Source organism: Eumetopias jubatus, unplaced genomic scaffold (genome assembly GCF_037043125.1).
Source record: "Eumetopias jubatus isolate StellerSeaLion01/CBP00866 unplaced genomic scaffold, mEumJub1_p1.0 scaffold_13, whole genome shotgun sequence".
Classification (NCBI taxonomy): Eukaryota; Metazoa; Chordata; class Mammalia; order Carnivora; family Otariidae; genus Eumetopias; species Eumetopias jubatus.
Genome location: NW_028274819.1, coordinates 6,510,736 through 6,527,410, shown reverse-complemented (window position 1 = coordinate 6,527,410; position 16,675 = coordinate 6,510,736). Strand labels below are relative to the sequence as shown.

At 51.3% G+C, this 16,675-nt stretch overlaps 2 protein-coding genes across 3 annotated transcripts in view; both read left to right on the top strand.

Moving 5' to 3' along the window:
* Window positions 1-263: 263 nt before the first annotated feature.
* On the top strand, window positions 264-14,267 carry SF3B2 (splicing factor 3b subunit 2). 2 transcript variants are annotated; one of them, XM_028118072.2, is made up of 22 exons: window positions 264-429; window positions 609-655; window positions 944-1,021; window positions 1,761-2,009; window positions 2,228-2,278; window positions 3,445-3,562; window positions 3,861-3,961; window positions 4,305-4,401; window positions 4,591-4,682; window positions 5,067-5,282; window positions 5,415-5,552; window positions 5,725-5,805; window positions 6,019-6,246; window positions 7,307-7,456; window positions 8,103-8,192; window positions 8,302-8,409; window positions 9,162-9,269; window positions 9,544-9,686; window positions 9,770-9,871; window positions 13,301-13,400; window positions 13,491-13,676; window positions 14,021-14,267. In XM_028118072.2, the coding sequence occupies exons 1-22, from the start codon at window positions 297-299 to the stop codon at window positions 14,090-14,092; spliced, it is 2,688 nt and encodes an 895-aa protein (XP_027973873.1). In that variant the 5' UTR covers window positions 264-296; the 3' UTR covers window positions 14,093-14,267. The 2 variants fall into 2 exon arrangements, with proteins under 2 accessions (XP_027973873.1, XP_027973872.1); XM_028118071.2 differs by having other exon boundaries at window positions 606-655.
* A 1,545-nt stretch (window positions 14,268-15,812) lies between these two features.
* Window positions 15,813-16,675, top strand: part of PACS1 (phosphofurin acidic cluster sorting protein 1) — a 143,579-nt gene continuing 142,716 nt past the window's right edge. The window contains exon 1 of the mRNA XM_028117843.2: window positions 15,813-16,344. Coding sequence (XP_027973644.1) covers window positions 15,995-16,344 — 350 coding nt within the window. The 5' untranslated portion in view covers window positions 15,813-15,994. The remainder of the gene's footprint in view (window positions 16,345-16,675) is intronic.

Here is a 16,675-nt window from a genome sequence, read left to right as displayed (position 1 = left end):
TCTGTCCCCGCAGCCCCGCCCCCGCCTCGGCTCCCAGCGTTCCCGGTGCTTCAGCCTGGCACAGTTCTCACGGAGTCGAACCCGCTGAGAACGGGACCTGCGTACTACAACTCCCAGAAGGCCTCGCGGCCAGGCCGCTGGGGAACCCTTGGAGATCCGCAGGGGCTGGGCCTCGACGCGAACGGCCTGTCAATCGTCCCGCGGACGTGGCGTACGGCGCTGCCGGAAGTTCCGGGAAGCGGGCCCCAGATCTGGCTCGAACTTCCGGGTTGGTCGCGCGCCTTCTTGCGGCTAAAATGGCGGCCGAGCATCCCGAGCCTCCCAAAGGAGAGTTACAGCTGCCGCCGCCGCCACCTCCTGGGCACTATGGCGCTTGGGCTGCCCAGGAGCTTCAGGCCAAATTGGCAGAGATCGGAGCTCCGATCCAGGGTGAGGAACTCGGGAGGTCAAGAGATGGGGCAGCGTAGGCCTAAGGGAGAAGCGGAGCCTGGTTACCCCGGAGACCCGGGGGCGGGGGGAGGGGCGGAGGCGGACCGCTGGGGCCTGACTTGGTCCCTCTGGCCTGCTCGCCCTGACCTACCCCATTGATCCTGTGCTTTGCCCAGCAGGGAGTCGCGAGGAGCTAGTGGAGCGGCTGCAGACCTACACCCGCCAGGTGAGTGTTGGCGGGACATCAGGGGAGGCCGAGTGTCTGGAGAAGGCCTTCGTGACCCCTCACCACTCGGTCTTAGTTCTACACAGCAAGCAGGGGTTTGCTGTTTCTGCTGGTTTTTGCCATTACCTGACCAGTGGTAATCGTTTCTAAATATGTTGGTTCTCTCCAGTGCCTAGCTCAAGCTCCGGCAGACAGGCACTGGGTACATTTTGTTGAATGAATGGGAGTGAATGTCGTTTTGTGGAACAGCTCTTCTTGGACTGACCTGGAGTCCTTTCTGTTTTCCAGACGGGCATCGTGCTGAATCGGCCAGTTCTGAGAGGTGAAGATGGGGACAAAGCTGCTCCCCCTCCCATGTCGGCACAGGTAAGGGGGTTGTTCCACTTTATAAGATGACTTCTGTTCAGGGTAGCCTCTCTCAGTGTATTGGGGATGCAACTAACAGGTTGGACAGGGAGTAATGGCAGCTGTTCCGATCTCCCTTGGTCCTGATCCTTATCACCTTACCCAATGTCTGCTTCTCCAAATTCTACCTGTCGTTCAAGGTTCGGCTTAAGTGAGCTGGAAGCCTGACTTGATTCTCTTTCAGCTGGAAAGAACTCTTTTTGCCTTCCCAGGGCACAGTTTCCATTTTGTTCAATGAGACATAAAGGCTCATTCTTTGACTTGATTTCGTAGCCTTTACATTTAGTGAGTCATTGGGACACACTAGCTCCAGTTTATTTAAGCCTTCTCAACTTTCATGTCCTTTCTGAGCCAGGATTTGAATTTTTCTCTAGAACAGTGGCTCTGACCTGGGAACTGTTGGCTTCTGTGTGTGGGATGAGGAGTTCCCAGGCGGCCTTTAGAGGTGTCCTCGAATTTCCTGAAATTGTATGCAAAACCTGCGTTCATGGTTTTCCGGGGAGAGAGTCAATAGCTTTCCTTGGTTGGTGCCCCAAAGTTAGCATCTTCTGTCGGTATTGCTACAGAGTATTCTTTTCTTGCATTCGGGAATTATTTGTCATTTGACTTTTAATTCTAGCACCTGGCTCATAGTAGATCCCCAGCAAATGTCTGCAGGAGGTAAACGTTTCCTAGTTTATGTTCACATTTTTTTCCACAGCTTTCTGGGATTCCCATGCCGCCACCACCCATGGGACTCCCCCCTCTGCAGCCTCCTCCACCACCCCCACCACCTCCACCAGGCCTTGGCCTTGGCTTTCCTATGGCAGTTGGGCCCCGCCCACCAAACTTGGGGCCGCCACCTCCCCTCCGGGTGGGTGAACCTGTGGCTCTGTCAGAGGAGGAGCGGCTGAAGCTGGCGCAGCAACAGGCAGCATTGCTGATGCAGCAAGAGGAGCGTGCCAAGCAGGTAGGGCAGATGGCAGCTTCGGTGTGGGTCTCATCAGGGTCCTAAAGGGGAAGTGGAGCCTCAGAGAGAGCTAGATCCTGGGGCTGAGCCTTCTGGGAGGGTCTGAACCAAAGACTAGAACATAGGCCCTCAGCTGGAAGAGGACCCCAGGAAGCAGAGTTGTGACAGCCTGGCCTGGGGGCTGGTGGTGCTGATGTGAGCTTGTTTTCTTTTTTAAGCAGGGAGATCATTCACTGAAGGAACATGAGCTCTTGGAGCAGCAGAAGCGGGTAATGTCCCCCAACCTTTGGCCTGATGGTCCAGTCCCTTGGCTGTCACGTCTAGTGCTTAGTGTCCAAAACAAGATGCACCATGCAAATTTTCTGTGGAGGTCACCTCATCCTTAAGTTCCAGTATCTTCCAAATAATCCCATCTTTTCTGGAGCCCAGGGATTGGTAAACTGCAGACTGTGACCTGATTTTGTATGGCCTGCGAGTTAAGAATGGTTTTTCTATCTTTAGAGGATTGTTAAGAAAATTAGCAAACCAAGAACATATTACAGTCTTTGCAACGGCCCATAAAGTTTAAGATACTTATTGTTTAGCCTATTACAGAAGAAGTTTGGTGATTCCTGTTAATCTCTTGTGATGTTGTTTTAGGTACCTACAAGAGTAGGTACTGGATTCATTTAGTCAATTGTGTTATATTTAGACTGAACATGGTAGATGTAGTTAGAGAATGATACAGAAGACATTCAGTCCCAGAGGGGTGTTCTATCAGTTGTTCCCTAGTGCATTACCGGGAGTATTAGAAAGTAGGCATTAACAGGAATAGATACGAAGTTATTTATGAAGTGCTATTTTTGCTTAAATTGTGCTAGATCTTTTTTTTTTTTTAAAGGTTTTATTTATTTATTTGATAGAGACATAGCGAGAGAGGGAACACAAGCAGGGGGAGTGGGGGAGGGAGAAGCAGGCTTCCTGCTAAGCAGGGAGCCCGATGCAGGGCTCCATCCCAGGACGCTGGGATCATGACCTGAGCCGAAGGCAGACGCTTAACGACTGAGCCACCCAGGCGTCCCTAGATTGTGCTAGATCTTGAGGAGCAGGTGTAAGAAAAGAATTCATTGTTCCTTAGAAATAACTTAATCTCTTGGGGAAGAGAACTCTTGTTAAAAAATAGAAGGCTGTGTGTAGCTAAATGTTAAATTCTCTGGTAGAAACCAGGAGTTTCCCGGGGTTTTTTTGGTGTTATTTCCAGGGATTTTCTTTTGTGATGAGAGGCTTCCTCCATTTGGATCAGTAGCCTGGAAGGGTGGGGGTGGTGAGGATGTGTGAACTCGAGTGATACCTGATTGTTCTCTTTGGGCCTGTTGGCTAAAAGCCTGCATTTGCTAGAGGCTGCCTGCCCAATGGATTTCCAAGCTGTGTCTTCACTCTCACATCTCTCTTGTAGGCAGCTGTGCTTCTGGAGCAGGAACGGCAGCAGGAGATTGCCAAGATGGGCACCCCAGTGCCTCGGCCCCCACAAGACATGGGCCAGATTGGTGTTCGTACTCCTCTGGGTCCTCGAGGTAAGACCCTGGAAATGGAAGGGAAGGGAAGGGAAAAGAATGTGTTTGAAAAATCCTAAACGTCAGTACGTATTCTATGAAGGGCCTATAGTTCAATGAATTGTCGTAACCTGAACAACTCATAAAACCAGCACCAGGACCAAAAACCAAAATGATACTAATACCTCAAAAGCTCTCTCAGACTTCCTTCTGGCCACCCCCCTCTCCCTAAGGCCATCACACTGACCTTTAGCAAGGAAGGTAATTTTTAAAATGCCTGTTTTGTGTCTTCTGACATTGGAGTTCTTTCTTCTCACAGTTGCTGCTCCAGTGGGCCCCACTCCCACTGTTTTGCCCATGGGAGCCCCAGTTCCCCGGCCTCGTGGTCCCCCACCACCCCCTGGAGATGAGAATAGAGAGGTGAGATCGGTGATTTCTTTCTAGGCACAGGAGAATGTGGTTTAGGAGGGGACTGTTTCTGGATTTTTAGGGAAGGATTCTGAGAGGAGATAAGAGGACTTCCAGAGGTGGGGGGTGGGGGAGAGCCATATTTAGTTAAGCATATTTGGGTAGGGCAGGAAGTAGGGTTTGGGAGACATTTCTGGGGCAGTGTTCTGAGGTTTACTCTGAGGGGTACTGAGGGATGATTGGGTCCAGTTAGTACTGTTGTTAGCTGCTATTTACATCACCTGGCTGGCAGTCTTTCTAGTTTAAGAGGTAGAAACCCTGAGATCATTTCCTGTGTCTGGGTTGTTTCTGGCAGATGGATGATCCCTCTGTGGGACCCAAGATCCCCCAGGCTTTGGAAAAGATCCTGCAGCTGAAGGAGAGCCGCCAGGAAGAGATGAACTCTCAACAGGGTGAGTGTGTTGTGTCCCGAGGGCTGCAGGGCAGAATCTGGAGAGGCCAAGGCTGAGTCTGCATTCCTCCATCCTTTCCCCCTGAGGAGGCTTTGAGAGAGAAACTGGCCCTTGGTAAAGAGGAGTTACTGTGGGCGAGTGTCAGGGTACTAGGGTGAGGGGACTGATGGCCGCCTTTCTTCTTTGCAGAGGAAGAGGAAATGGAAACAGACACTCGCTCGTCCCTGGGCCAGTCAGCTTCAGAGACTGAGGAGGACACCGTGTCTGTATCCAAGAAAGAGGTATGGGATGGAGCCGAATCTGGAAGGAATGTTTGGAGATGGTATTTGGGCACTAAAGTGACACCATTTCAGGGTGTTCAATAAATAATAGCTGCTATTTCATGTCAGTTCCCGTCCTAAGCATCTTGTAAATATCTTGTGTTTAATACTCATAAATTCTTGGAGTTCAGAGTACTGTGTGTGCCTACGTTTTATAGCTGCAAACAGGTTCTAAGAGGTGCAGGAATTTACCGAGAGGCCTACAGCTTGAGAGGAGCAGAACGTTAGAGTCTGACTTCAAGGTCTCTTTCCTCCGTCACTTGGGGAAATTGGATGAGGAGATTGGGGGGGGGCAGGCTTGGTGCTTGGATTCTCTGACCCGGTTGGTTTTCCTTCTTTTGCAAGAAAAACCGGAAGCGTCGGAACCGAAAGAAGAAGAAAAAGCCCCAGCGGGTTCGGGGGGCGTCATCTGAGAGTTCTGGGGACCGAGAGAAAGAGTCAACCCGGTCCCGTGGCTCTGACTCCCCAGCAGCTGACGTTGAAATTGAGTATGTGACTGAAGAACCTGAAATTTATGAACCCAACTTCATCTTCTTCAAGAGGATTTTTGAGGCTTTCAAGGTACAAGGAGCCCCGCATTGGGAAGGGGCGGGGATGAGGAAAGACAGGGTAAGGAGGGCATCTTTTCAGGGCTGGGTTCAGGAACCAAGGAGGGACACAGGGCTTGGGTTTCCACATTGTCTGCCTCCTCAGCTCACTGATGATGTGAAGAAGGAGAAGGAGAAGGAGCCAGAGAAACTTGACAAACTGGAGAACTCTGCGGCCCCCAAGAAGAAGGGCTTTGAGGAGGAGCACAAGGACAGTGATGACGATAGCAGTGATGACGAACAGGTGGGGCCCCCGTGCTGCTGGTGGGGAGGTAGGGCCTCGGGACAGATGGCTGAGATGCATCCAGTGAGGGACCATGGTGAACTCCTGCAAAGGAGAATCCCTTTGAGGTGAGCCGGGCAGTAGGATTCACACCTGATAGTCCTGCTCAAAAGAAATGATGGTTTTGCTGTAGGAAAAGAAGCCAGAAGCCCCCAAGTTGTCCAAGAAAAAGTTGCGCCGAATGAATCGCTTCACCGTGGCTGAGCTCAAGCAGGTGAGACTCCAGCTGATCTAGCAGATCTAGAGCGTGGCTGGGAGACCGCATGAGGAGCTCATAAAAATGCATAGGGGTTTTGTTTTGGGGTGGGGAGGAGGGCTTTGAAGGAGGCCTGGGTGACTTAGGCATGTGTCCTCTGAGGAAGAGAAAGAGAGGGTCTTAGAGCTGAGAGGTTAGGGCTTTCTAGTGGCACGTTGCTGTGTTTTCCAGCTTGTGGCTCGGCCTGACGTTGTGGAGATGCATGATGTCACCGCACAGGACCCCAAGCTCTTGGTTCACCTCAAGGCCACGCGGAATTCTGTGCCTGTACCACGCCACTGGTGTTTTAAGCGCAAGTACCTCCAGGGCAAACGAGGCATTGAGAAGCCCCCCTTTGAGCTGCCAGACTTCATCAAACGCACAGGCATCCAGGAGATGCGGGAGGCCCTGCAGGAGAAGGTAAGGGACTGGCCAGGGCTCAGATCTGCCCCGCACATCCACATCTTTAATAGCAGCCTATTTCAAAATCGTGAATGTGGTTCCCAAAGCCTACCTACTTGTTAACTGTCTAATTATCCGTTCTCCAGAAATCAGCACTGCATATGACAGAGGGCGGGAAGGGTGGGAGGAGAAGACATCAGCTTGTGAAAGGCAGACCTGGCCTCGATGTTCAGAGCTAGCTCTCCTGCCCCATGCTGAGACTTCTGATTCCACGTGGCTCCGTTTCCCCCCTTGTCTCCTCATTCCTCCTCTGCCTGCACTTAGCCAGCTCTTGGATCTGCGCATGGTGACTCCTTTTCCTGCAGGTGGCTTTTGGCTGTGTCTGCAGTTCCCTGTTCCCAATGTGAGCCTGATGCACTTTGTGGCTAGAGGTTCATGGTGGTTGTGTAACTTCTTAGATTTAAATTTTTGAGTTAAATACTTTGAATAGATAATATTTGTGTGTACTGCAAAAAATTTGGGAGGTCCAAAAGTACATGATGAAAACTGTCTTCCAGTTAGACTCCAGTCACCTAGTTCTGTCCAGAGGTAGCTAATGAGGTCAGTCTGTTGATCAGATGGCTTGAAAAAATATTTATCAGTGTATATAGCTGAAGATGATTTTACATGACACATCTATTTTGTTCAACATGGATTGTGTAATTTTGAGGGGTTTGAGCAGGAATGATTTGGGTAGCTTCTGGAATGAGATACATGAGGTTTTCCTCCCCTTCCTTCCTTCCTTCCTTCCTTCCTTCCTTCTTCCTTCCTTCCGAGAAAGCAAGACACAGAGCACGGGTGGAGGGGGACGGGCAGAGGGAGAGGGAGAAGCAGACTCCCTGCTGAGCAGGGAGCCCGATGCGGGCCTCCATCCCAGGACCCGGGGATCATGACCTGAGCCGAAGGCAGGTGCTTAACTGAGTCACCTAGGCGCCTAGGCGCCTTTCCCTTTATTTCGTTTGGGAGCGGGGAGCCAGATCTATGAAGGGTCAAACTTGGTGAATACCTTTTATGACCTGTCTTCTGGAATTCCCCACAGGAAGAACAGAAGACCATGAAGTCCAAAATGCGAGAGAAAGTTCGGCCCAAGATGGGGAAGATTGACATTGACTACCAGAAACTGCACGATGCTTTCTTCAAGTGGCAGACCAAGCCAAAGCTGACCATCCACGGGGACCTGTACTATGAGGTTCGGGTGTGGGGGCTTGGGAGAGAAGACTGGGCCTTTGGTCATGGCTGTGTAACTCTTGGTTGGAAAGGCTTTCCCAGCTGGTACAGTGGCTCCTTTCCTCAGCCTTAGGATTGTTCCTTAACTCCCCTGGATGGAGTGGAATTTGAAATCTTAAAATGAGGTAGTTTTTTCTGGAGGAGAGGTTTAGTCCATGTTTTTAAAGTGACGACTGGATAAGGGGCAGAGTCGCCAAGTGGTAGATGCTTTTAGGAAAATAGTATTGTTTTTTTTTTCCTGATCCTTGAAATAGCAGTCACCACGATATTAGGGAATTTTTGAGATGGAAGGATCTTGGCGATCATCCTGTCAAGTGCCCTCATTTTACAGATGAGAAGGCACGTCCTAAATCAGGCCGTGTTCTTCTAGTGGGTTAATGTTAGCACTGTGAGTCTTGCTTTTCCCCTCCTTCCTGGCCTTTATTCCTTTTCCTACTCTAGCCAGGGAAAGGAGTGATGAGAATCAACAGGCACTAGGGCAGCTCTCAGTGGGATTTTGTATGGGGTGTGGATTGGGACTTCTCATCTTTGCTCCCCTAGTCTCTTGCCATTGAATTCTCAGTGTGTGTCTGGCATTCATAAGGCGGTGTGCTCTGCTTTTTTCTCAGGGGAAAGAGTTTGAGACACGACTGAAGGAGAAGAAGCCAGGAGATCTGTCTGACGAGCTAAGGATTTCCCTTGGGATGCCAGTAGGACCAGTGAGTGCCAGTTACCTGACTGGGGAAGCCAAGAAGAGAGTGGGAATTGGGGCAGAAGGAGACAAGGACAGGGTTGGGCAGATGGTATCTTGTTCTCTTTTTCCTGCAGAATGCTCACAAGGTCCCTCCCCCGTGGCTGATTGCCATGCAGCGATATGGACCACCCCCGTCGTACCCCAACCTGAAAATTCCGGGGCTGAACTCGCCCATCCCCGAGGTGAGCACTGGCCTTTCATTCTTAGCTGCCTCTGCTTTTTTAACTAGAGGATGGGTTTTTTTTTTGGTTTTGTTTTTTTGTTGTTGTTCTTCTCTCATCCCACCCCATGTCTTTTTTTTTTTTTAATAGTAGTATTTGTTTGCTAAAAAACCTGACATGCTCACCATAAAACAGTCAGTGAGAATTGACAGTTTCCAAAGGTGAAAAAAATCACCTATAATTTCACCACTCAGAAATAAGCAGATTTAAATTTGGTGAATGTGTTTCCAGATATCTCTCTGATACATACATGGCTGGACAGATAGAAATAATTTTATCTCAAGAATGGCCTTATGCTTTTATTTTTAAATGTGGAGCATTGATTTAAAAAATTTTTAATAGCAAAGTCATTAAAGTGAAAAAGAAGTAATTGTTAAACTTCAGGTAAAAATTTTTGGCCCTTTAAAGAAATAGATCTTAAAAGCTTCCCAAAGTTAGGAAAAATCAGTAAGAAGTTAAGCATCCTGTTTTTAAAAGTGCCTGATTTATTTTCAGACATAACGGACCCTACCAAGAAGCCTGAGGTTTATTAGTCGACTCTGTGCCTCCCATCTCCCCATCCTATTGTCTCTGGATTTCTTTTGCTACCACTTTTGCCTTGTAATACATTTAATTCTTCTCTGAAATCATAATTTCCAGAGTTACCAAGCATTAATTCTGTACTTTGTAGTGTGTCTGGACCAAAAAGCTGACTTGCATTTGGTCTCTTGCAGAGCTGTTCCTTCGGGTACCATGCTGGTGGCTGGGGCAAACCCCCAGTAGACGAGACTGGGAAACCACTCTATGGGGACGTGTTTGGAACCAATGCTGCTGAATTTCAGGTATAGGCCGTGGCTGTCTTACTTCAGGTCATGAAGTGTAGAGGTTGGTTTGTAGATTCATTATCAGGGAGCTGGGTGTTCGGAAGTTTCAAAGTCTGAAAAAGGGCATGCGTTTTCCTGAGATGTGACTGACGCAAGTTCTCCCCTAGAATATGAGCTCTCTGTAGGCAGAGATTATTGTCTGTTTACTTTTATATCTCTTCAGTTTGCAACAACGTGACGCGTTATAGGTATATAGTAAATGTTTGCCGAATGAATGAATGATCTCTTTCAGACCAAGACTGAGGAAGAAGAGATTGATAGGACCCCTTGGGGGGAGCTGGAGCCATCTGATGAAGAGTCTTCAGAAGAAGAGGAAGAGGAGGAAAGTGATGAGGACAAACCGGATGAGACAGGCTTTATTACCCCTGCAGACAGGTGGGGAGAGCGGAGTCTGCCTCTGAAGTGGTCTGTCACTGGGGGCCTTCTCTTTACTCCAGAGGTTGTTTCTCTCTTTGAAGTGGCCTCATCACTCCTGGAGGGTTTTCGTCAGTGCCGGCTGGAATGGAGACCCCTGAACTCATTGAGCTGAGGAAGAAGAAGATTGAGGAAGCGATGGACGGGTGAGAGAACGAGGCAGGGCTGAGAGAGAAGGTCTTGCTCTTCCCTTTGGCCTCTGGGTTGGCCAACTGACTCATTACCCCCTTCCCCCACCTTGTGAACCAGTTATGGAACACCAGCTCTGTGCCAGGCACTGCTCTAGGCAGTGAAAAACACAAGGTAAGCAGTTCATCAGAGAACAAGCTGATTTCGGATGGGGGTAGGATGGTGAAGCAGAGTCAACTAGGTAATGGGATGTGGAGGGATTTGAGTGGTGGGGATGTCTTTGGGAAGGTCTCACTGAGGTATCTGAGCCGAGAGCTGAATGTTAGGAAAGATCTAACCACGGGGTGATCCGGGGCAGAAGGAGCCGTAAGTGCCTAAGACAGGCAGGGGTTTCTCATAGTCTTGCAATGGAAACTGTCTTATTAGGTATATAAATGTATAGTATCGTTAAGTCTTCTTGATGAATTGACCCCTTTTTCCTGAGATGATCTTCTCTTTGCCCATTCTGTTCTTTGTTCCATTTTGCCATTTGCCCTCATTTTAGATTAATTGGGCATTTTTTTTATGACTCCATTTTATCTCCTTTGTTGGCTTATTAACTGTAAAGCTCTGTTTTGTTATTTTTAGTGGTTGCTGTAGGGTTTATAGTATCCATCTTTATCACAACGTACCTTCACGTGATAGTGCCACTTCTGCGGAGCAGTGAGCGCCTAACAGCAGTGTACTTCCATTCCTCTCTTCCCAACCTTTGTACTGTTGTCATGCCTTTTACTTTGACGTGTTGTAAATCCTACACTATGTGGTTATTTTTGTTTAAATGGTCAGTTGTCCTTTTTTTTTTTTTTTATCTTTTAGAGAGAGTTGAATAATGAGTCCTATTTTAACTCATCTAATTACCATTCTCAGTGTTCTTTCATTTCTTTGTGTACATCCAGGTTTCCATCTGGTAGCATTTTCCTTCCACCGGAAAGACATCCTTCAGCATTTCTTGTTGTGGGTCTGGTGGTCATGAATTCTTTCGGTGTTGGCAGTCTAAAAACTACTTCATTTGTCCTTTTGAAAGATTTATTTTATTTTAATTTTTTTTTGTTTTATTTAAATGTCCTTTTGAAAGATTTTTGATTTTGGTCAGGAACCGGATCCTAGGTTGACAGTAGTTTTTTACTTTTAGTACTTTGTTTTGGGGTGGGGGGGTGCAGAGGAAGAGGGAGAGAGAGAGAATCCCAAGCAGGCTCCATGCCCAGCATGGAGCCCAACATGAGGCTTGATCTCACAACCCTGAGATCATGATCTGAGCCGAAATCAAGAGACAGACACTTAACCGACTGAGCCACCCAGGTGCCCCTCTCCAAATACATTTCTGTTCCCTTTGCTTTCTCTTCTCCTTTGGCAACTCCAATTATATGTGTATTAGATCTCTTGAAGCTGCCCTCCTGCTCACTGACGCTCTGTTCATTTTGAAAATATCTTTTTTCTTTGTATTTCCTTTTTTTTTTTTTTCCTTTTAAAGATTCATTTATTTGAGAGAGAGAGCATGAGTGGGAGGGGCAGAGGGACAGAGAGAGAGAATCCCAAGCAGACTCCATGCTGAGCACAGATCTTAATTCGGGGCTTGATCTTATAACCCTGAGGTCACGACCTGAGCCAAAACCAAGAGTTGGACACTTAACCGATGGTGCCACCCAAGCACCCCACATGCTTGTTAATTTTTGATTGAAAGCCAGACTTTGTAAAATTCACCTTGTTGGGTGCAGGGTTCTTTTGTACTTCTATAAATCTTATTCGGGTTTGTTTAGGCACACAGTGAAGGTACTTGGAAACAGTTTGATTCAGGTCTTGCTTTTCAGGTTCCTGAGGCAGGACTGAAGCGGTGTGCAGTCCTCTCTACTACTAGGCCCAGGACGTTCTGTATACTCTACCCAGTGCCCTGTTAATCAGGAGGATTTTTTTTTTTTTTAAAGATTTATTTATTTTTTTGAGAGAGTGAGAAAGAGAGAGAGTACATGAGAGGGGGGCAGGGTCAGAGGGAGAAGCAGGCTCCTCGCTGAGCAGGGAGCCTGATGCGGGACTTGATCCCGGGACTCCGGGATCATGACCTGAGCCGAAGGCAGTCGCCCAACCAACTGAGCCACCCAGGCGCCCAGGAGGATTTTTTAATAAGGCTAGTGAGTTAGGCACTATTCCCAGGCCCATGTGGGCAGCAGGCATTGTTACCACTAGTCCTTTTGGGTGCTTCTTTCCCCGGCTCTGGTACTTTACTCACCTAAGTCCTGAGGAGGACCCTCTGTAGGTCTCCTGAGTTCTCAAGTCTCTGTGCTGCTGTCTCTTCTCTAGGACTCTGCCCTGTGATCTCTAGCTGCCTTGGTCTCTCTGGTCTCTCGGCTTCATCCCTTCAGCTCCGTCGACTAGAGTCCTCTGGGCTCTACGTGGGTTCCCTCTCCTTGTTCTGTGGCCTGCAGACTCTCTCAATGCAGGAGGCAGGGTAACTGAAGGACACGCCTCGTTTCCTGTCTCATGAGTTACTCTCCTTTGTTACCCCCTGTCCAGTGACTGGAAGATCTTTGTTTCATGTGTTTTGCCCATTTTATTTTTTGGTTGTTTCAGGTAGGAGGGTAATTCTGGTCCCCGTTACTCCTTCTGCAGAAGTCTCAAGCTTTGCACGTTCAAGGAAGAAAAGGAGGAAGGGTCATATGGTTGGAGTATAGTGAACAGGGATTAAGTAAGGGACCAGATTATGAACCCTTTAGATCACGTAGGGAGGTTGGGTTTATTCAGATAATCAGAAGCCTCAGAGGATTTTGAGCAAAGGAATGACAGGATCTCAACTGTTTTAAGGTATTAACTCTGGCTGCTGTGTGAGAATAGATTGTTAACCTCTTCCAGCGGGAGAGGTGGGGAGAGGTCTGGATTGATATTGGTAGATTTGCTCTTGTGTTTTGAGTGGAATCATTGAAATTCATGGCGAGACTGGCTCAGATGGTTCTTGCACCATAGGAGGTACTGGAAGTTTGAGTTCTCTATGTTAGGACTCCAGGTGCAACTTTGGGCAGGAGCTGTTGTCATCTCTTTTCTCCTGCCATCTTCTTTGTACCAGAGTTGTTTTGGAAACTTTCAGCCTGACCCTTAGACCCTCTTCACATGTGGGAATCTTAGTTTCTGATCTCCTAAACTTGGTTCAGGGGATCCTTTAACTCAGTCCCTGTATTCCTTCCAGGCTGTATTTCCTGGAGTCAGCACAGCCCCATCCCCCTCCCCAGCGACCCAGTCCTTTCCTCTCATGGGTCTCTACGACCTGCAGAGGCAGCCTAGGCATCATTTTTCCTTTGGGTGTCTTGGAATTCCTCTGGGAGCTGGGCGGAGGTGCTGCTTGTGTTCTCTTTGCTTCCCGTTCCGGAGACCCTTATGTCCCTCCCTTTTTGGGCCCCTGACCGCATTGTCCTTTGCAGAAGTGAGACACCTCAGCTGTTCACTGTGTTACCAGAGAAGAGAACGGCCACTGTTGGGGGAGCCATGATGGGATCAACCCACATCTATGACATGTCCACAGTGAGCACTCTTTTGGGGGCTGGGAAAGGGGGCAGAAACGAAGTCTTCTAAGCCTCTCTGTAGATGACAAGACTCTGATCCCTTTTCCAGGTGATGAGCCGGAAGGGCCCGGCTCCCGAGCTACAAGGTGTGGAAGTGGCCCTGGCACCTGAAGAGTTGGAGCTGGATCCCATGGCCATGACCCAGAAGTATGAGGAGCATGTGCGGGAGCAGCAGGCACAGGTGGAGAAGGAAGACTTTAGTGACATGGTGGCCGAGCATGCTGCCAAACAAAAGGTAGGAGGTCACAGGGGAACCCAGCTGGGTGTGAGCCAGGGACTAGGTACCAGGGACTCTGTTTTCAGTGGCGTGGTGTCCTCTGATACGAGAATGAGGGTGTACTCAGTGTCTGCTGCCCTGAGTTTCCCCGGTGCTGGAAACCTTAGAAATCCTCTGGTGGGCTGCCCTCTTTAAGGATGATGAAAACTAAGGCACAGGGAGGGGAACTGATCCAAGTCTGAGAATCCAGTTTTAGCGCTTTTTCCACAGACCCACATGGCTGAGTCGGGCTGCCCACCCTTGTCTTGGGGATCAGTGGGTTGTTTCACCTGTTGTAACCTGTTTCTCTTTCTCTCCTCTAGCAAAAGAAACGGAAAGCTCAGCCCCAGGACAGCCGTGGGGGCAGCAAGAAATACAAGGAGTTCAAATTTTAGGTCCCCCTCACACATCTGGCCCTCCTTTAGACCCTTTGTCTGGATGCTTGGGCTTCACACATGGTCCCCAAGAGCCAGCTCTCCCACAATTCCCAAGGGCTTGTCATTTCATGTTCTTATTTTAGACCTGTTTTGTAAATAAAGCTGTTTCCCAGGGAAAGAGATGCATATGTAACACTTCTGATCTTCCTTCATCTTTTAATCCCCTCGTGCAAAAAGACTAAAACAGGCTTTTTCTGCAACTTCAGGGCTCCCTCAGTGACCAGGGGCATGCGCCTGGATCAGATGTTGCAGTTGAGACTCACCAGTCCTCAAAGCCAGGCTGAAATTGTGTCTTACTACTGCCTGCTTTTGTAAGAGGGCTCTCCGGGAAGTACCTCTAGGTCTGGTTTGACCTTACTACTTTGTCCTTGGGGACTAAAAATAGCCAGCTTAGCACCCTGGCTGGGCTGAGGAAGTGCAGTGGGCTTGGGAAGTAGGCCAGGTGAGGCCTTCCTAATAGACCTGTGGCCAAGAGAGTCCCAAGTCCATACCTGGGAGAGAACACAACTCAAAATCTTGATTGTCCTGAGTCCATGTGAACTCCTGAGGGGTTTCAGTCACCCAGTCTCTGTGGGTGGGGGGCTTGCTTTCTCCAGGTTCTAGTCCTCTGGTCCCAAGAAGTCTTCCCAACAGGCTAGACAAGGTTGGACTTCAGGGGCCCAACAGGCATTTGCTGGGTGCTAAGAAATTCTGCTCTTGTACTAGTGGTATTGCTCTGCCCAAAGTGCACCAACCAAGGTGCCGGTGTCAGGAGACTTCAAGATGGTTTTTGGAGATGATGGATGACTGGGGGTGGGTGGGGGGTGGAGGGTGGGGGTGTGTGTGGTGTGGGAGATCCCATGTTGGACGTGGCAGTTGATTGAGCTAAGTCTTGGGAGGAGTAGGATGGTAGAGAGACTAAAGGGTGAAAGCAGAGAAAGACATTACAGGTGGAAGAAATTGAGGGTAGGGATGGAGGGGCTTGGAACTCTAGACTCCTTTGAGGGAGGGGAGCAGTAAGACAGAAAAGGAGGAAGGGTGGCTCCTGACGGGCCAGGGCTTAGCTTTATATTTCTTTCACCCTTGCCAGGCAGGGCCTTTTGGGCTCTAGGTCTCTGAGCCCACGCGCCTATGGTGGAGAGAAGCAGGGACGGAAACTTCACGGCCCACAGGCGCGCGGGCCGACCACTGGGTCGCCACGGCTCCCTTTGTAGGTCGTGAAGAAACCCCGGGGCGCAGAGCGGGGGTGGGTGGGGGGGGGCGGCTAGGTAGGCTGGCGCGACGCGGGCTCTGGGGACCCGAGGGGCCCGAAGCGCGCTCCCGCGGCAGCCTCCTCCTGGCCGGGGCCGCGCCCCGGAAAAGCGGAGTTTCCGCTGGCCTAGCTGTTGCTGCCGAGAGGACGGCGGGGGAGGGGAGGAGCGGGCCGGCTAGCTGCCGCCCGCGCCGCGGATTTAAGGGCAGTGTCCGGCCGGGTGCGGGAGCGAGGGAAGCGCGGGGAGCTGGGGAGCTGGGGAGCTGGGGAGCGAGGGGAGCGAGGGGAGCGCGCCCACAGGCTCGCCAGGGACGCGAGCGCGAGCCCGGGCCCCGCCCCTCGGTGCTGGGTGGGGCCGGCGCCAGCCAGAGCTCCCCGCCCCCCACGGACACGCCCACCCAGTGTCTCGGCGGCGCGAGCCGCAACAGGCAGCGGCGGGCGAGCGCGAGGACCGCGCGCCGGGAGGCCCCGCGCGTGCGTGCAGCCTCTCGCTCGCTCGCTCGCGCGCTCGGGCGGGCGGGCTGAGGAGACGAGTCGATCCCTCGCCGCCGCCGTGGAAGAAGCCTGGGCGTCCTCTCGGCGTCGTCCGGATCCCCGTAACCCCCGCGACCCCCACCCCCGGCCGGGCCATGGCTGAACGCGGAGGGGCGGGTGGTGGTCCTGGAGGCGCCGGGGGCGGCAGCGGCCAGCGGGGTTCTGGGGTCGCCCAGTCCCCGCAACAGCAGCAGCCGCCGCAGCAGCCGCCGCCTCAGCAGCCGACGCCCCCCAAGCTGGCCCAGGCCACCTCGTCGTCCTCGTCCACCTCGGCGGCGGCCGCCTCCTCCTCGTCCTCGTCCACCTCCACCTCCATGGCCGTCGCGGTGGCCTCCGGCTCCGCGCCTCCCGCCGGCCCGGGGCCAGGCCGCACCCCCGCCCCGGTGCAGATGAACCTGTACGCCACCTGGGAGGTGGACCGGAGCTCGTCCAGCTGCGTGCCCAGGTGAGCGGCGGGCGGGGGGGACCGGGCCCTCGGGGCCGCAGGGCCGGGTCTGTGACAGGCGCCCCCGCCTTCTCATTCTTCCCCGTCCCAGCGCCCAAGGGAGCGCCCCCTCCCTGGATTCCCCCTCGCTGCCCCGCCTGGCTCCTGCCGGGCTGCTGCCAGGCCTCCCAGGGCTCCTCCTGCGGGGACCCCGCCCTCTCCTGGCAGCCCCACCTTCTGCCTCGGCCCGGGACCACCCTTTTCCCCTCCCCGATTGGGGCCTTCTGGACTCTCAGCCCGGGGCCTTCTCTCGTCGATCTGACCGAGTCCGGCCTCCCTGGCGGTCAGTTTC

What these genes read in the sequence shown, in the direction of transcription:
- SF3B2 (XM_028118071.2), top strand. Translation starts at nt 297, where the DNA reads ATGGCGGCCGAGCATCCCGAGCCTCCCAAAGGAGAGTTACAGCTGCCG. An exon ending in AGAGATGAACTCTCAACAGG is followed by an intron (nt 4,402 to 4,590) that starts GTGAGTGTGTTG and finishes TCTTCTTTGCAG; the next exon opens with AGGAAGAGGAAATGGAAACA. An exon ending in ACGGGGACCTGTACTATGAG is followed by an intron (nt 7,457 to 8,102) that starts GTTCGGGTGTGG and finishes CTTTTTTCTCAG; the next exon opens with GGGAAAGAGTTTGAGACACG.